Here is a 20,850-nt window from a genome sequence, read left to right as displayed (position 1 = left end):
TGCTTGAACTAAAACCAACATATTTGGAAAATTCATTTTACTAAAAAAAAACAAAAAAAAAAACAAAACATTTTTTTAAAGATTTGCTCAGTAATTTTTGCATTTATCCTGTTTATTTTCTTTTTTTAATGAAGGGATCTGGGCTCAGTTCTGGTTAAGAGTGAGCGATAAGTAGTTGCTAAATACATTTGAGAAAGACTTTGGTGTGGCAACCCATGTTAAAGAGAACTAAGACACATATATTTATTAATCTAGCAATATCTGAGTGTAACATAAATATTTTATATAGTAGTCTAAGCAAGTATGGATGAAAAGTTTTTTTGGTTTATTTTTTTGCTTGAAGTGCTTTAAGAACCAGTGAGTAATACCAAATGTACATTAAAAACTGTTTAATTCATGCAAATGCTCAGTTATATTCAGTCTGTTTAAGCTACACTAGATTCTTGATGTAAACTGAACTTTAAAGGTTGATCTATGAGACGTTTACTGTTCATGCGCTGCTAGAAAGGATTTCTCAGTACTAAAAGATACGAAAATGCACTCTAAACTTATGCAACATTTAGAATCTATGATCTAAAAGGTTTGGAAACACTTACATGCCTTTTACATCTATGGCATGACCTCCTAGAATCTTTTTTTTTCCCTCCTCATTTCAGCTTGGAAGTCGTGTGTATTTCAGTGTGTATTTCAGTGTGTATTTCAGTGAGCTGATGTGAGAACATATGAGAGCTTGTAGTTTATTAAAGATGAGTAGGCTCTGCAACAGCAGGGGGGCCGAGAAGCTGAAAAAATGGGCTAGCAACTCCTCCCGTTCCTGTCGAGAGCCTTCCCACGCTCTTTATCCTGTTTCATTTCACATTTGCGTCTCACCGCTGAGTAATGCTGGGGAAAAAAATAAAAGCGGAAAGAGAAAACATCTGCTCAGATCTTCGGTTGTCTGCTGTCAACCTCCCGCCTGGTAACACATAACTCACCTGAAGAAGTGGATAAAAAAAGAAGATAAATCAATGAAATAAAAAAAGATAAACCAAATCCAGAAGGATACTTTTTTATATCAACTATTTTGATGGAATCAACCAGGATGAGTGCGAGGCTACACTGACATTACTCACCTGAATAATGCATGATGGGAAATGGGAAATGGAAATATCACCCCTTAATGTTTTCATCCTTTTTATTGTAATTTTTTATTTTTATTTTACTAAGTCTGATTTTTCATATTTTAATTTTAGTTTAAAACATTTTGGTTCATCTTCTGATTGAACAATCCTCTCATTTGATCTATTGGCTTATTTCAAACATTAATTATGGAAAATTACAATAAAAATGCTAATTAAGGATACATGAAACCCATTTTTAGCAATTAAATAATATATTGATTAGAAAATAAATGGTCGTTTTTGTAAAAATGCATATATCCATTAAATATATTGATGATCAAATAAAGTCAAGTAGAGTTTGATTTGTTTGCTGAGTGGGAGGAAGCAAATGTAAACAATCCCACCCCTTCTGATTTATTTACTTTCACATTTACTTATCCATTCCAAGCATTTATCTGAACATCCGTCTGTCTGTCCATCCATCATTTCTCAGCCTGTCTGCCCCATAATGCCCCCACATCCTTCATAGGTGGTCCTCAGACAAACAAAACAAACAACAAAAAACCCACACAGCAGCTCGCTAAAGGACCATCATCTTTTTACTAGCATTCAATCTTAGAGGAATCGATTTATTTTTGTATCTCGTGTACACGTGTATACGTTTTTTTGTTTTTTTTTGTCTTTTTATCAGACAAATGAAATGATAAAGTTTACCTTCTCATGTTTCAATTGTTTTCTGTTGGTTTTGTACCTGTCATGATGAGTCTCTACTATAATTTTACAGTAGATCTCATATCATCCTGTTCAAAGTTTGTTTCAAAATCTTCCTATTTTTGCTTTAAAAAAAAAGTCAAAAAGCTAAAAGCTAAAATGCAGTTTTTTGGGGGGCAACTAAAAGAAAAAAAAAAGCAAATAAACTGTGTTAACCCAATGCAGAATCAAGCTGTTTTTAAATCGCCCTGGAAAATGGGCACTTCCAATGAAAGGTTTATGTAAACACGCGTGTTCAAAAATCCCATTTCACACTAAGCTACACAGGTTTATACAACAGTTTTCAAGCTCTTTTTACAATGTGCGCGACCATTGAACTTGCATTGAATGTCAAACTAGTCTGAAATTTGGTGACTCTTTCCAGGATCATTTCCCTTTTCCTTCTTGCAAGTGCCAACCATTTGAAAATTGATCATGGATGATCCATTTATGTTTATGGCATCAAGGTTTTCATCAGAATAGTGCTGTGAAAATAAAAGCCTTGACCAAGATTAACGAGATTTGTACCACTTCAACATTTGGCACCAAGTCTCTTCCAATTGTAGGTGGCTGACATGCTCTAGTGAACAATAGAAAAACAAAAAGAAGAAGAAGAAGCCCCTCCCTGCTTGTCCAGTGTGAACATCATGGGTTAAATACTTGTTTAAGAATGCACAATTAGTGCTTTAAAACAGGGGTCTCCAAACTGTGGTTCGGATTGAACCCACCGCCATATTTGGCCCAGCCCCCCAAACACTATCATCAATTTTTTATTTTTCTTAATCTCACCAAAGGAAACCAACATAGAATGTGACTTTTATTCCATCTTTCTGCAGTCTGAACTATGACAGGAGAGGATAGACTATTTATTGATTTCATTTTTAGAATGTTTGTGATTTTTTTTTTCCCATGAAGATTAGAGAAATTAATTATGTAAAATGTGTCTATATGTGGCTTTCTAGAAAAAAAACATAATTATTATACACTTTTTTTGTTATCCTACAAACCAACCCTGACCCCACGTCATAGCAGAGACAGTTATGTGGCCCCCCCCGCTTTAAATAATTTCCTGTCACACTTAGGAAACACGCACACAAATCCAATAGCTAAAACCTCTCATTTATCCTTGTCGCTTTTATTAGATTTTCTAATTTTATAGAAGGTATTTTTGCCTAACTTTTTAACAACTGATAAACCTTTAATTTTTGGGGGTTTGTAAAAGTTTTTTTTTTTCTTTGTTTGGCTGCTTCTTTCAGCGGGAAACATATTTCTCTGCTGGTTTTCCTGTATTCAGCACAGATGCATTAATCTCCCTTTGGCTCCACGTTGCACCACTATATATTTGTCACCTGCACGTGGATCTGCATTCAAATGTGTAATTAACTCTGTACCTCAGGCTGGGTTTGGAATGTGCATGAACATGAACAGGGAAAATCAAAATTACTTCCCAATTTAGCTCTTGATTGTAATTTATCTCCCTTCCCTGTGTGCTGTACACAAACAAACTGACAAACAAACAACAACCCCATTGTCCCTCCACAGAGCCTTATGTGTGACGCTGGTGTTCAGCGCCAAAGGTCAGAGGTATGTGAGGGTGGGGCTCGCTGTGCCTCTGTTCGGCTCCATCTCCTCCCTGAGAGCTCTGACGGCGGCGGAGGGCAACATCTCCCCTGATCAGGTGTGTACTAAAACAAAAACACAACCTCACAACATAATGGAAGAAAACATACATTTAGTTTGGATCAAAGTATCTTATAAAGACAAAGATTTGAATTTGTTCATAAATGGTTTTCAAGATATTTAGACCCCAAAAAGAAGTCAAAGAAAAAACTGCAAAATGAATGACATTTTCTTGAGGTACATAATAATTTTACTTTGTAATGAACATGAAGCTGGTATGGCTGACAGGGCAGACAATCCAAAGCAAAACATGACCAAAATCATCCCTAAAACATCCAACTAAAATGAAAAATCCTACTAAAAAAGTATTTTTAACTTGCATTTATATTAACACTTTTTTTTTGCATCTAATTGTAAAATAAAAAGAATTTGGACATTTAAACAGAAGTCAGACATGTCAATAAAAATATATTAACTATTTATTCATTTATTTGACTCTGAAATTTTTCAAGAACTGACTATTATGAAATCAAAAAACCTGATTTGGAAAAAAAAAAATTAAGAGCAAAGACAAATAAAAACGCTTAATTTTGTTAGTTAAAAACACATTTCAAAAATATAAAATACTTTTAGAGCAAGATTGCAAGGTCACTGAACATAAAAATCTGCAGTCTTAGATCAGCTTTAATGGTAATAAATTAGGATATATACAAACGTATCTCTTCAAAACATGCATATTTAGCTGTGAGGTTTCTTGCTGATATTTGCCTCAGACTGAGGTCAGCAGTCTGTGAAGTTTATTCAATACTGCAGATATTCAGATTACACACATTTCACTGATCTCACATCATCATTCTGAGTTTTGGCTGTTCTTTTGCTCCAGAAAAAGGAAAAGTTGAATTTTCAGAGGGGAAACAGTCGTGAGGTTTCGTCATCACCTATGACTGTTGCAGCGGCAGATTGGTCAAAGTTGCAGAAAAAAGTTGGGATGAAAATGTAAAGTTGCAGGGTGTAGAGCAAATCTCGGGTTTGCTTGAATTTGCATTAATAGTTGCTATCTCAGCATCACAAAATCCTGGAGGATCTGACTTATGCGATACTTTTATATCCGAAGGAGCTGCGAGAATTTCCCAGGAAGGCAAATGAACAGCACGCAGCCCCTCCGCTACTTACATACACTCTCACAGGCATGCACACACTCACAGCGAGCCTGCATGGAGAAATGTCATCAGCTCTGCATTTCTAAATTTAGATACAAGCCACGACAAACCATTTTTTTTAATTTTCTGCACCGATTAATATGTTGACAAGTTTGAATATATTTTTTTTCACTGATTCACAAAGAATTGTTGCATCCTTATTCACGAGTGAAGAACTAGCTAGTTCCATGTTCTGAAGTTGAGCAATCCCAAAATGCCTCCTTGCTGAGACCTAAAGTTTAGCAGCAAATTTGGCAGGTGGTCGCGCGGTATTTGCAAACGGGAGGCGGCGTTTGTAATCCGCATGGTGGCCGCAGAGGTTTTAAATTAAATGAACAATTTTTTTGACGTTGGTCAGTGGCCGGAAACGCTGTGGCAGTCCAATGACAGGCGCTTGGCAGGAAGGCAGCAGTGTGATAATTGCCTGGTGGGAGGGTCTCCAAGGCCCCCAAAATTATCTGAGGATTGGCCGATTTCAGACTCCCATTTTCTCCAGCCATCCCCCTACCACCATAGAAATCAGACGGTAGCAGTGCAGTCACTCGACGAGGGCGGTTAATATGGATCGGGGGACCTGCTACTGACCTGATGTCAATCTGTGGCCACCGTGAGTCCAAATGAGGAGACAACACATTTAGACATCATCCAATCAGAGCTGCTGCCGACCGGAAATCATGCTAAAACCACCGAGCTGTCGCCTGAATTTGTAATGACATCATCCCAGACGCCTGAGCCCCACTGTCTGCATTCATGACCACTCCAACGATTTTTCTAATCGATGCCTCCCCATTGCCCGGTGGCAGTTCTGTTTGTGACTGCGACATAATTGATCATTTCTTCTTGCTGAATTATTATTTGTTATCCTAAAACCAAATACCACCAAAAACTGCCCAGAAAACACCAGTATTTTACTAGATTAAAACTACAAAACAGTTCTATTTAAAATCACCTGCTCATTCCGCCCAGTGTTGTTGCACAATCAATAAATCAATCACTTTGCACTTTTCATCAACTTGCTGTTGAACACAAGGTGCTAAACAAAAAAAAGACTTAAAAAGCCAGAAGAAATATTAGATTAAAGGTAACAACAAAAAGCAGACATAAAAATAGAAAATAAGGAAACTGTGGCTAAAATTTGAAGAGGCATAATTGCATAAAACTGATAAACCATAAAAGCTATAAAATACTTAAAAGACTAAATTATAAATAAATAAGATGATGAAAATTGTTACGTAAAAGCTAAGTTGAAAAGATGTGTCTTGAATTTACAATGATTCGAAACACACATCTTGCAGGTCTTCTGGTCATGTGACTGATGGAGCAGTCCATTATGCTGTGGGTTGGGGGTGTTTCGAGTAACTCAATAACTTAAAATATCAAGAAATGATTCATGAACTTTTGTTTTCTCATCTATTGATTAGTTATTAATACTTTAATAGAGTATCTATATTTCCTTGGTATCAACACTACCACGTTCTTCTGCTTGTCCAGGTGATTCTCGCGGAGCTCTACTCCACCGGTTTCCAGCGCTCTTTCTCAGACGAGGATGAACTGACCATGATTGCTGACAGCGACGTCGTCTACGCTTTCCAGGCTCCTCCCCTTTCTAATCGTAGCAGCTTAACGCCACGCTCAGGTAACCATGGTAACTTTCTGTCAATACGTACATCTATTTAACTTTTACTTATCCCTTTTAGTCCGCTTTTGAAAACTTCCTGTTGAAGTAGTCTACGTTTTTACTCTGAAAACCAATGTGTAATGAATGCTTGTTTTAACAGCAGGTATTTGACTCTGCATTGCAGCACAGAGGGAGCAAACCCTCATTCTGCTTTTGTATGGATGGCAGCACCCTAATGAATTAGATTAGATTGAATATCAGAGTGGTGGCATTGAGAAAAAAAAAAAAAAGAAGTTTCTGGAGCGTCTCACGTGAATGAGCTCCTGCAAATTGAATTACCGTGATTGAATCTCTAAATTCAGCCAACTGAATTAATGCGTCTCAAATGCCACATATTTGTCCAATAAATTCAATTTCACTTTGGTAAAAGCTGCTTTTTCGTGTTTTTATCAGCATTTATGCATTTTCATCCAGGTATCCGACGTCTAGCATAATAACAAGGACGTTTTTTTTAACCTGCTTGTTAGTGTGTCATAAGTTTGTTTACTTATACTTCCATGTGGTCTTCCAAGTTACTAAAGTGCTACTTTAGAGACACATTTCTCTCCTGACAGACAGGAGAAAATACTGCAAGTGGTTAAAATAATTACGCAGCAATTTAAGGTTTTCTTATTCCTGTGTTAATTACCTGAATCAGGTGTGTTTCAGCCGTTTGAAGCATCGACGGCAGAGGTAGAAAAAAAGATTATTCAGTCACAAACAGATGCCCTGTTGGAGTAAGTTTTATTTATTGTCACAAAAAATATTGAATTAAAAAAATGGCTTATTGTTTATCATAATTTTTCCATTTAAAAACAACATTTTCTAGCCTGATTCAAAAGCTTAAATGTCAATATTATGATAATTGAGGGTGAAGGCAAAACCCAATTCTGAAGAATTCAGAGGACGAAATCTAATTTCATGTACCTTTGTGAGGGGAATCTAGATTTCCAAAATAAAACTTCCTTCAGAATCGCAATATAAATAAAATGGGGGAAAAAAAATGTACGTTGAATTTTTGTGTCTCAGCAGCCCAGTGTACCAACTGTCCCACGGACCGGTACTGATCCAGTGTTGGGTTGGGAACAACTGTTTATATGATCATTTCAACCATTTTGTTTTGAGTTTGTCAAAAGATACTCCATTTTTATTTATTTAGCTGGGGTTTCAAATAAATGAACATTAGACATTTTTAAGACTTTAAAAACGAAATACCGGATTTTTGTTAGATCTTTGTTGAAATATCAGAAGAGGGGTTTGTATAAAGATGGTGCAGTCAAAGGAATAAAAAAAAAAACATGTAGAATTGCGAGTAGGCGTTAACATTTTTTTGTTCTTGAGTCAGTTCCCTTAGAAGCTTAGATTTGGACGATAGGTGATATTGTCTATAGAAAAATATAAAAGATCTTCAAAAATTTAGTGCTCAACATGAGCAATGATTCAAATCGCTACATAAACGTTTCCTGCTACCCATCATGCTTTGTTTTTCCTGCACCTTGTGTGTTAAAGCTGAGCGTCGCCTGTGATAGATGACTGCACACAAAGCCCAATGGTCCAGTTTCATGCATGAACATATGAAGAACCAAATAACCTGTGAAAGTGTTGTTCAGCTTTCTGCGTTTGCAGTGGTGGAGGGGTGTATTTTGAGCTTGCATGTCATTATCTGATCAAAAGGAACAATCAGGTCAGCATGTGTTCCTGGTGAGCAGTGCATCTCTGTGAAGGAGCTGTTACAGGTTAGATGAAACGATTTGATGGTAACTGAAGCTGCCTATGTAGTCGGTTCATTGTAAATCATAAAAGTTTAACAGTTTTAACTACATTAAAGTTATGAGGCGTGAAGGTGAGGGAACAAAAGTAAATTACATTCTCTTACTTTTACTAAATTTGTATTGACAGGTGAAATTTAGCTCTTAAATGGAAGAACCCTAAAAAATAAAATAAAATCTGCGTTTAACAAGGTTCCTAATTAATAGTCGTAAACGCATTAAATTAACTTGAAAATAATAGCCTAAAAAGTCTTCAATTTTGATATCTGAGTCTTAAAAGTTGTGCTGCTGAAAACATTTTCTGTTTCATATTTCGTGTCAAAAATGAAATGTTTTCAACCAAGATTATTTTGATTGAATAACGTAGATAAACATAGAAAAATACAGTTTTTATCCACCAATACGCTGGATGCCCACTGCTGTTTTAAACAAAGAAGTAAAAGACACATCATTGTACAGATAATAAACAAGGTAAGAATCTACAGTTTTGATCATAAAATCTGAAATAATTAATAAAAGTGGAAATAGTCTTTTTTCTGTCATTCGTGGCCTTAAAAATGTCTTAAAATGTCTTAAATTTAACTTGAAGAAACCCGTATTTAATTGATTTTACCTCTTTTGGTTGTTGCTTGTGTTCCACATCAGTGTCCTATACATATTTGCATCATGTTATTGTGACTCTGCAGAGCTGATGGGCCAAATCAAACACATTACGGCATCCTGTCTCAGTCTCAAAATAAGGAACCTAATAGAAATATTTTAAAAGCATATTAAGTATCTGGAAACATGATTTCCATCCCTCTAACAGTATATATGAAGCAGAAATACAATTTGAATAAACATGAAAGGGAATATTTTATTTATTTATTTTCTGGTCTTGTATAATATACAGACATTTGTACACGCGCTTTATTACTATTAAAGACACACTCTGATTATCTTTGGAGCTATTTTAAAAGCATTCTCAGCGGTCTTTTAATTTGATTATGCTGTTTTTAGCCTAAATCAAAAAACATGTGCTGTTTTCTTGGACATAGTTTCTGCAGAGCGGTAGTAGTTTATTTGAAATTCACCCCTTCATGACCAATCCAGCAAGTTTTCAACATCACAAATAAGCTTTTTCAAACTGTATGTTTTCATCTGCTCCTGATTCATAGCAATTTGATGAAGAAATACTCAGAAATGCAATTTTAAACTAAATTTTAAAAATGTTGTCAAGAAAAATTAATGAAACACGATCTTCTTTATATTGGGTTAATAATGTAACTGTAAGATGATTCCAAATCTTCACATAGAACTTTGTTTTAAGCAAAATAAGTTCTCGGTAATATTATATTAGTGGAAGAAAAGGTCCTTGATGTGTTCAGAACAGCTATGAATTTACTGCCTTTTAAGAGAAAATGAGGAAACATAATTACAGCTTTGACGGTAGTGGATAAAAATGAGAGGCAGATTAGCTCACTCCACATCTGCTCCGACACATAAAGATAATCAGCACACTTTTAATGGAAAACACGTCTTATTGTGTCCATTTTGTGTCCCGCTGTCGATGCATTAATGCTGAAGAAGCATTTCCCCGCGGATTATCTCGGTAATGCCGCATTCAGAGAGACGGTTTGACAGTTATTAATAACAAAGGAATGCTTGGTTTCTATTCATGCCACTGAGGCGGATGTGGATGCTTCTCTGAGAAATCAAAGTGACTGCAGGCCTCATGACTGGGACTTCTTCTCTCTTTAAAACTCCTCCTGCCCTCATGGACCCTCTCATACTGAGCTCTGCAGTCAAACCATTGATAGTCGACTCCATTTGTCATTATAATTAATTCAGACGATTTGTCCTCACTATCTTGATCAAAAGAAGAGTAGCTGTAAATTATCTTTTTTTAATAGATATCTGTTATTCTTCATGTTTAAGATTATTATTAATTTAAAAATCATCTTGCCGGCACTGTAAAGTGGGTCAGACAGACTGCCAGAGTGTATGCTAATGATGTCACATGACTAACCAACACAATAAAATGCCTTGTCTTATAATGAGAGTTTTTAAAACTTATATTATACACTTAACACAGTACAGGAACATTATATGTTTTCATAAAAACGTACATTTACTGTGTGCTGATTTCTGTCTCCATATCTACTCTGTAAAAAGTGAAGCATTGGATCAATTAACTAAAGCTCTGTAGTTGTTACATTTAATTTGTTTTTATCAAATTAAAGTTGAGTAAAAAATTAATTCAACAATTTAATTTGATGAAAATGAATCATTTTAAATGAAATTAATTAGAAACCTTTTATTAACTGATCAAATTTTACACTTTTTTCAGTCTACGTGGGTTGCTCTGGTTTAGAGCTTCTGTTCTAAAACTTATTTATTAAGTTTTATTTATTATGTTTTTACTCATTCAAATTGATATTCAAATCTCAATTAAAAATCCAGTTTGCAATTTGAACATGTAATTCTAAAATGCATTTTGCAATTCACTCTACACTTTAGAATTTAGTATGAAACAGGAAAATTCATTCTTACATTTTTAGAAATACATATTTTTCATAGAAGCAAAATAAAGGCAATGCATTTTCATCTGACTTATGGTACCAAAAACACACAACAATTTACATTACAACTGATTATAATTGTATTTAAGATTGTATTTTTATAAATGTAAGTAGAATTTTCATGTTTCACCATGTAACTGCAAAATGCCTTTTCAAATTGTTTGAACAGTCGATTGAGAATTAATATCACTTTGAGGTATGGGTGAAAAAAACTAAATTAATAACCAAATCAATCAATCAATCAATCAATCATATAGCACTTTTAAAATCATTAAACAATAAAAATAAAAACAATAAAACAGTAAAAGCAATAAAATAATAATCACATCCGGAGGATTGACCAAAGTTAACCTTAATCATACTTTTCTCAGTTTATTTGAAACTTAACTGTTGACTTTATGTCTATATTGTCAAGAAATACCCAAATATAGCAAACAAACTCTAAAGTTATAAAAAAAAACAGGCAAGAAATGTAAATGATAAGGATTTTAGGAATGCTAAAGGAAACCTGTTGGTACCAAAGCATGTGTCCTCTGTGTGTTAGCAGAAATAAAAACCTTGTTTCCAGGTGGGTTAATGGGATTTAACGTCTGCAGGAAGTGGTGGCAGAAGTTTAAGTGAAGGAGAACATCGAACAATCAGTTTATGTCCAAAGTGCCACAATCAGATTCTGTTTCGCACTCAGAAAATGAGGCAATTTGCACATGAATGAAGCAGTTAAAGCCGTGTGGGACTGTAATTTCTCTTGATAGAAGCGAGGGGGGGGGGGGTGTCTCCTCCTGTTGTGGACAAGTTAATGTCTGTATTTTTTTCAAGGACGTGTTAAAGAAAAAGTCACAATTCTCACATGAAACTCTTAAAGAAGCCATAATAACTAGATTATTCTGCTGAAAGAATTTCATCCCTAAATAGTGTAAGTCAGTGATGCTGTTAATTGTAGATGTTCTTCTCTGTCTTCTGCCTTAAACGGATCATAATACTGTTTGTGGATGAATAAATGGATATAATTTGACTAAATGCTGAAATCTGAGTTTATTGTAAAATATTTGGCTAAATTAAAAGGTTATGGAGACACTTTTTGACATTTTTATACAAAATGACTGATGGTGACGACAAAGTTTGAAGCCATGTTTGATGTCCTGTTAGATTCAGACAGATGCAGTTTGCTAATGAGACGAATTGATTGAGATGTTTTAGTCAAACTAATCCTCGTTAAACTTCAGGAGCTAAGTTGCTGCAGGATGTGTCTATTCCAGAATTAGTCTTACAGCTTTGCTAAAATACAGATAGTTGATTTTAGTGAAGACTAAATGACATTGTGATGGAGACATGTTAGCTGTCCAAATAAACTCATGAACATATGAAGTCGGCATGAACAGCATGCGTGACTTCTCAGTGAAGGGAATTCTCATCCGCTGCAGCAGCTCACAGGTTTACGATGACCTTTTAAAGGTTAAACTTAGCATCAAGTGTGAATGAAAAATGGATAAAGTGAAGATAGAGTTGCTCTAAATGCCAAACAAGCTGAACGAGACAGAAGATTTGCTAGAACTTTTAAGGCAGAGCAATCAGGAAAACCTGCAAGTATGTGGTGAGCTGCAGCTTTCTGGATGGTTTTGTTTTTTAACCACTTGGGGACTCTTTGTCTTGTTTAGAACAAACCATGTTTTTAAATAAATATGTCCTTTTTAACACTTCATAAATGCACATATTTGCCACATTTACTCTTTTCTTGAACTTGTGACTCATAACCTGCATGTTCTGTAGCGCACCTGACCAATGTTCAGTCGTGATGCAACATATATATATAATGTTATATACATACATATATAACATGTAAAATCCCCTGGGCAGTTTGAACTACTTGTTTTCTTTTAATAAGAGAAAGCGGCTCGGATGTTGTGTCAGCTGGTGACGCAATGTTGTGTAGATAAAGAGGAAGGCGGAACAAAATGTGGAAGCAGTGAAATTGTATTAAAAAAAGTAAAAAGAAAGATACTGCTAGTATCTGGTGTCCCTGTAACTCATCTGTTGTTTTTTTCAGATCCTCAAAAGTCTTCAGTTAGGTTTATATCCCCTGCTTTTCTTTTTTTTGTTTTTTTGGACCTGCACGATTGTTTGTAGTTCTGTTTCTTGGACGGTTTTCTCATGTGAAGGTTATTTTTATGTGATATATTACTTATCATGTCCAGAATTGCATTTTATCAACAGGTTGATCTCGAACTTAAGGAACATTTGATGTTGTTTACAGCAGGAAAACAAAGAAAACATGGTCGATTTGTTTGTTTTATTAAAGCTGCAACGCAATTTTAGAATCAGTCAAGAAATACCAATGCTTTTGTTGGAGGGATAACAATCTTTTTGAAGACCCGTAGATCGTTTTTTGATCTATTGTAGAAGTATTCCCAGTGGTCTTGCAATTATGATTATGCTGTTTCTAGCCAGCAAGGCCAAGTGGACCCCAAATGGTTTAAAAGTGGACAGAAAATGTGGGCCCCAAATAGGTTCATGTGGTGGCCCTACCTCTGTTACGCCCTTTTGTCTAAGGGGATCTGGGGAATAACATAGAAATCAAGAAAGAAAAATGTATAACAAAAAACACTAAAAGAATGTCTCCATAGAAAAAGATATCAACCAATTAATAACTGAAAAGTGAAGCAAAGGGCTTCTAACTTACACCGAACGCTGAACAACACAGAGTGGGACCAAACGACTACAAAACAGGTGGAGAAGAACACCAAGACTGGTTGTAGCTCCTTTCTCGTGGGCTGGAAGTCCTCATGGTGGGTTTAAAGGCTCCCTCCATCAGCTGTGGACCAATGGGAGCCATGCCCGTCCAGCACCTGAAAATATTAAACACAGTAGCTCCTCTCTGACAGAAATGAAATAAACAGAAACACAGAATAAAGAAGAAAAACAACCCATTTAGGGCCACAGCTGCAACACCCACGTTGGTTTAAGTAGGTAGTGCGCTAGCTAGCTCGCTAACCAGCTGCTCGGTCGGCAGCAAAGTGAGCTCCACTGTTCAGGGTCCGGCAGAGCTAGCAGGGTCGCCGCACAGGCTGCCGGTCTCTGGGTAGCGGAACCAATAGGGCCTTTCTGGCTGGGGAGTTCATTAAAAGATTAGGTGTTTTTGAGATGACCCAACGCCTCGCCTGCATCGTCTGCGAAACCAAGCCGCTGCTTGAGGGGGCGGGGAAAGGCGCCTTAGAGGAGGGTGAACGATGACTTTAATATGATTTTTTTAACATCTTTTAGAGTAAAGCAGACAAAAAAAAAAAAAAATAGCCGTGTGATTCATTTCATGCGTACTGGCACAAATAAATGAAAAAAATAAAATTAAAGTTACGTTTTAAAGGAAACAAAAACAGATATAACCACAGATTATTTTAAATATTGTTTATTTTTTAAGCAGTGATTCACTACCTTTCAAATATACCGGTTTTCCTTCATTTAGCACCAGTTATTTCACGTCGAACTACAAGAACTGTGTGGACACCGTTTCCCACAATGCATTGTTTTGTAGTCCTTAAGGCTTCTTGCAGCCAGCGCAGTATCTATTTTGTGGCTGCGCTGGCTTAGGAAGGCGCCCTTTTCCCGCGATACTTTGTGACGTCAGTGACAGAAACTAACCAGCAATCAGCGCCGCGTCCGCCTTGGTCATCTCAAACACGCTTAATGTCTCTGAGTTGTGGACAGGACTCATTGTTGCGTAGAACACTTCCACCCCTTCACCTCCCTGTGGCTGAGAGCTCTTTGTTTACATGCTCTTTCGCTAGCTTCCAGCCCTTCACACCCCCAACGGAACATTAACGGTGCAACAAAAATGGTGAGCGATACTGGAGCTGTCCAGCCGTACAGTTTTGAGCCAGATTCCAGCTCAGAAAATAAACTAAGAAATGTAACAAATGCAATCTTTTTTAAAGTGTATTTTTTGTCTGCTCCTGATTCACAACAATTTGAATAAAGCAATATTTAGAAATACAATTTTAACCTTAATTTTGTGTACACTTTATCTTCTATCATCAGAAAATCCCACAAGAACATGTTTAAGAACACTGATAATTTCTATTTGAGTGAGTGGCTCTTTAATGCCCCATTAAAAACAATTCCTCCATCAGCTAGAGTCAAAAATAGTGTTTCTACACAAGAATTTAGGACTGATCATCATGACTTTATTGGTAAAAGCAGAAATCAAACAATACAGAGAGTCTCTGGAAGACTGGTGAGAGATGGGATGTATTCGTCTTCTGTTGGTCGGATCTTTGTTTAATTCAATCATAATTCTCACCACGTCTAATCACAAGGATGCGTCCTTTTCCTCCTTGTTTCCCTCGTATTGCTGCTTCTCTTTATCCTTTTAATTACACTGAAATAGGAGGATTGTTAAACTCGTCGCATCACAATGGGACTGTGAAAGGACCAACATCTTATCGCAAATTCCATCTGTTTCTGCCGGGACTCCTCAGCTGTTTCTACTGAGGACTTATCTCACACCTCACTGTGACAATTACATTTTTAAAATTAGAACGCCCCACTTCTTCCCTTTGCCACCCCCTCCAGACTCTGCACCTCCCTCTGACAGTGATTCTCATCTGTCCGTCTCTCCAATTGGGAGGAAGTAGTGTGAGATTGAGCGTCTGGCAGGAGGTTTTTCCCAGCACTCCCGGGACGGAGGGGGCTGGAATGACCGCGCTTGTCATGCACGGAGCATCGCTTGCAGAATTAGTCGTTTAGGCGAACTATGTGTAAGGAGGGAGAGGGCTGACAGTATAAACAGCCCCTCCTGTGGACACTTCCTCGTTCCACTGAGCGACAAGCTGATTTCTTCCTCAATTTTTCCCTCCAAAAAAGGGAATTTTAGTTACATCTTTCAATAAACTCCAAACTCTGAGGACTTCTGGTGGTTGTGCAGCTGCACCTTAAGCTGCCCCTCACATAAAAAAAAAAAGAAATAAAACCAACACACTTTAATTTAGCTTTTGCCACAGGCGCTTGTGCACATACAGGCTTCAGTTTGGCTTAATCAACTTTTGTTTTTCCTCCTGTTTTTTTTTCTTCCTGTAAGTGTGAAGTGCACTGGAATATGAGCCAAAACAACCAGGCTGACTCTGAAAAAGCGAGGATTTTGATCCAAAATGGAAAACCTCTGCTGTGTCGGAAGCCCAAAACCCTGAAAAAACAGACTTACCTGATGGATCGTCTTTAGAATTTTTTCCAGTCTCAGATTTATTTAGAAACAAAACCAAAAAGGGAAACATTAAATATAGAAAAGCATCCTAATTTGTTTGTGAAATGCTGGTTTTGTAACAATAACAAGACTTAAAAGATTTGTCATCATAAAAAAATATGATACCCCCCACACACACACACACACACACACACACCCCGCCTAAAGAAAAAAAATCGTCTCTTGCCGTTCAAATAAATGTAAAAAAAAAAATCAGTTGGAGGGCATTTACACAGTCTAAGGTTGTCCATGACATTTGTAGGGTTTCAGGCCTTAGCCTGCAGAGGGCGCTATGGCTTTAACAACGTTGTTGCTGAGTTTGCCTCTTAGATTTAATGCACCTGAGCCTCTTTCCCGATGATAGCGGTATTAAAAAGCGTGTTAACAAGATGGGAGTAATCTCTTCTGTTCTTGTAGCCTTTTTTTCTGGACTTTTGCTGAATTGACTGAGTCTATACAAAAGTTGACATCCCACAATTTCCTCTTTTTTCTCCTGATGGAGGACATATGTAAAATGATTTAGGAATAAAACTATTTCTGTGGATTTCTTCTCATCAGGATGGATCAGGAGCAGATAAAAAGCTATTGTTTCAGAAAGCTCTGAAGTGGGCGGACCGCTAGCTCCCTGCTATTCCTCATCCTGATGCATCCACTTGCAGACAAATAGATGCATTAACGTCTTCAGTTTCATCGTGTGAGCTGACATCTGGCTAAAAACTGTACGGCTGGAAAGCTCCGGTATTCCTTACTGTTTTTTTTTTTTTTTCTTTTTGCTACGCTAACGTCAGCGTGGTCCTGTGAATGGCTGTAGGCTAGAGGGAGACCATGTAAACAAAGGGATGATGGGATATCAGTGGAGGCTTACTTCCGCATCAACAACTCGGGTAGATGAACTCCTGAAAGTGTCTTATTATTATTTTTTTTTAATTTTGGCTAAAACGGCATAATCATCGTTAAAAGACCACTGAGAACGATTATACCGTTGATAAATACAGTTGGGGTGGGACTTAAACATGAAGTAAATTATCAGAACACTTTTACTCAGTTTTAAAAAAAAATGACTGGTTTGCTTTTGCAAAAAAAAAGTTATTCTTCTTATGATTATCCACCTGAGTTATTCTATTCCATCCAGTGTTTTGAGAGAAAATGTTGAAAAAATGAGTCAGTTCATCCATAAATTGGATGTCCTCCACTACTCACATTCTATATAGACAACTCCTTGTGTTCGTCTTTTTACAGGCACATTTTGAAAATATGCCATGTTTTTGTCCAGTCGCGCCTTTTGTTAACAATCCCAACAGAAGAAATTAGCAGAATTTCATAACCATAATGGATTCAATAAGTTTGTGCTGAAAATATGAGAGTGATTGGCACAATATAATACCCCAAGCAGATTATTAAAAAAATGTTTCTTCCAAACTCTTGGTTTTTATTCTTGGAGATGTTTGATTTAGAGGAAGTCCTGGCAGATCGTTTTGATGTGTAATCCATGAGATGACCTCTTCCAGGTCTCAGACTGCTTGCCTGAGGACACTGCTGCTCAGCTCTGAGCTCTTCTCTTACAGGAGGATCATCTTGGGCACTTTGCTCTGATGCTACATTTGCTCTTCTCCAGAAAACGTCTGTTCTAATTTCCAAAGAAATCTTGCTTGCAGCGCTTCGTCTGGGTCTTAATCCTCTGAACACTCGCGTCTGAGCTTTTACATCTTTTCCCGCTCGCCGTCCTTCTTGTGTTTGTGTAAGGCGAGGCTTAGTCCTGATTAATTCCATGTTAGTGATCAAACAAGTGCTGGCTAATTAAATCCTGTGATAAAGTTCACGTTTCCATGGAGCGCCCCCTCCAGCTGCTGCCCGCTGTTAATCACTCCAGCAAGTGTTGTGCATGAATGTGCAGCAAGTGTTGCTCTTTCTGCAGCTTTTATTATGACCTGGGAAGGAAAAGAAAAGATGTTTGTTTGATCGTATTAACAATAAAATAATTACAGTAAATCAAAGAATAGGTTAAGCATCATCCTCCTCCTGCTCTCCTCAGGGTATCACCACAGCCTCCCCTCCTCTCCTCACTCCGCCACGACGGGGCCTGCGGGTCAGAAGTTACCCCAGTCTGGACGCCTCTCCTCGGAGTACCTGAACCAGAGCAGCTCCTCCAAGGTCATCCTGCTCATGTGCAACACACTAGGGTCCGGTCAGCACGCTGCCAGGTGAGTCGCTCAACCACACATGTGCAGGAAAAAGTAAGAAAACATGATGTTTTCACCTTATGAGTCACATGTGTCACAGTAATTACACCATTTTCCGTTGTATAAGTCGCAGTTTTTTTTCATAGTTTCGTACGGCTGCCATGATTAGTTGACTAATCGACTATTAAAATAGACGGCTAATTTAATAGTCGATTAGTCGTTACTTTATATTAAATGGAGTCAGAGTGTAGTAAAGGTGAAAGTTATGTCATTCTGCTAGCTTTTTGGGATATTTTGGCATTTATTACATTTTTTAGGCTATTTTTGAGTTTAGCTAATGTTTCAGCTGCATGCTAGCTATTTTTGGCTAACTTAGGCTTTTTTTTCTTTTTTTGGCTAATTTGGCAGTCAGCGAATATTCAGCGTTTTTAGCTATCGATTTCAACCTCTTCGGTGGTCAAATTCTAGCATTTCTCTATATATCTAGTTTTTAGTTAGTTTAAAGGTAATGATGGTTAAGATGTGTGTTTTCCACATCTAGGCAGAAAAAATAATCTATAATTAGTCGACTTTTAAAATAATCGTTTGTGGCAGCACTATAGTTTAGCCAGGGGTGCAACTTATACTCAGGAGCGACTTATTTTAGTTTTTTTTTTTTTTTTTTGGCATAAATAGGCTCATATATTTGCTGTTTTCCCAGTAAACACTGGTTGTCCTATACGGTCGTATCCTCTAACAACCACTAGAGGGCGCTGCATCCAAAGTATTTGCTACTGACAAAAGCAGAAGAAGTGTCGTCCAAAACGAACATGGAAGAGAATCTGATGGTTTTCCTCTTAAACTTTGATATTTTTCTTATACAGATCAAAAGATTAGTATACTTGTTTTTATATACTGTATTTATTCATTTTTTAGTTAGCTAGACTTGGCGAATTTGTTTTGAAATGTCAGACTTTTCCCTCAAAAGTGCGACTTATACATGGTTTTCTTCTTCTTCTTGATCAGACATTAGTTTTAGTCAGAAACATTGATTATGTTTTTCAGATCAAAGGACTAGAAAAAATATTCAAGGTGTATTATCTTAAAACAAGTCATTATATCTCACTAAAAACTTTGTTTTGTCATGTATCAAATGTAATAAGATATTTAAACTAGGCAAAAATACTTATTGAGCTTTTGTGTTTTTTTGGTGTGTTTAGTTAACTTTTTTCGATAAGTATATTTAAAACAAAATTTGCTAAATTTACTTGCATTTTTGCAAAAAGCAGCATCAATTTGTCAACTTTTATTTTGAAATAGCGGAACACTAACAACAACACTAACAGTGTCTCACACATTAAAACATGGAGTTTTACTCTCACATCAGCACACCGATCGTCTATAATCACACTCTTTGTTCAGCCAAGGTCAGAAAGTGTCCGTGAGAATTACTGGTTAACTGTTGGATATCAGCTCACTCCAGTATTCCCATCACATTCCTGCCTTTAGTTTGTAACTCTCTCTGCGTGGATCAATGATCACCTGTCAGAAAGGAGAACCAGGTTTCTCGGGTGACACAGTTGAATCCATCTTGTCTGTTGTTTGTAACATGGATAACTCTCACGCCTTCACACGTCCACATGTGGACGCTGGCTGAGTCTGAGCAGATTACTGATGTTTGGAAAGGCTGGAAAATGTCAAGATCTGACATTTGAAGCCTCGTCTGTTCACAAACTCTTTAAGACTCACTTTTCCTCACATGTGCTGCTTAGTTTTCCAGATTACATTTTTCCCATTTTTAGTAAAGTTTCCATTTGGTGGTTTGAAATCAGTCAAAACTGTTGGTCAAGTGACTTCACAGTTTGTTTTAGTTCGTAGATCTGGACCTGTGGTGTCATGGGTTTTCCTGTATAGTAGTTTATAGCAGTTCTGCTGCACCAACTCCACATGACCTGTGGAAGCATGATCTGCAACCATCGTCTCAGCAAACAGGTTCTACACCAATTTTCTTCCACAAATGAAGAATCCAGTTGAAAATAGTATTTCATTTTAAGATTTTATCAACACCTTTATCTCCTCAATACAGTGCACAGCAACCACATTATTTTGTGGCATGTATGTAAATATGTCTATTTCTGATTGATGTTAAGAAGACTATCATTTTCATTTAGTCTCAAATCTATTTATGAATTAATATCTACAACAAATTTGATATATTTATGCTGAAATCACTTGAAATTGGCCAATCATCTGTGCTCCCTCAGAAAAAAACAGCCTCTAGAGGTCATTTGAGGAACTGCAGCTTTTGGTTACGTAGGAGAAAATAAATCAGAAGTTTGGTTAAATTTAGAAATTACAGTTTTAAGCAGTTTCTAGCACACACTAGTTTTTGAATGTGGTCAGATTTAGTCAACTTGTCAAAGTTTTGTAACCCATAAATTTAAAACTTTAAAAATCATCCATTTATGACTGTTATCTTGTAAATTAATGTTTTAAAGTTGTAAATTTATTACTTTAAAACAAGTAAATTTACATGAACAAGGTCATAGACTTACAACTTTAAAAGGTATAAATCTATGACTTTTATCTTGTAAATTTACATTTTTCAAAGTTGTAATTTTTTGTTTTTTTCTTTGTAAATTTAAAACATAAAAACACATAAATGTATCTCTTCAAAAGTAGTATGTGTATGACTTTTAACCAGTAAATTTATGTGTTTTAAAGTAAATAAATGACATTTAATGTGGTAAATGTATTACTTTAAAATGTGCAACTTTACAAGAAAATACTTAATTTAATCTTATA

At 36.5% G+C, this 20,850-nt stretch overlaps 1 protein-coding gene across 1 annotated transcript in view; it reads left to right on the top strand.

The window, feature by feature from the left end:
* The window catches only part of usp43a (ubiquitin specific peptidase 43a), a 147,147-nt gene that overhangs the window by 55,022 nt on the left and 71,275 nt on the right, over positions 1 to 20,850 (top strand). Inside the window, exons 5-7 of the mRNA XM_024289726.2 lie at positions 3,393 to 3,528; positions 6,161 to 6,305; positions 17,919 to 18,087. Of these exons, the coding sequence (XP_024145494.1) occupies positions 3,393 to 3,528; positions 6,161 to 6,305; positions 17,919 to 18,087 (450 nt within the window). The remainder of the gene's footprint in view (positions 1 to 3,392; positions 3,529 to 6,160; positions 6,306 to 17,918; positions 18,088 to 20,850) is intronic.

This window comes from Oryzias melastigma, linkage group LG1 (genome assembly GCF_002922805.2).
Source record: "Oryzias melastigma strain HK-1 linkage group LG1, ASM292280v2, whole genome shotgun sequence".
Lineage (NCBI taxonomy): Eukaryota > Metazoa > Chordata > Actinopteri > Beloniformes > Adrianichthyidae > Oryzias > Oryzias melastigma.
This window is presented reverse-complemented; position numbering and strand designations above follow the sequence as displayed.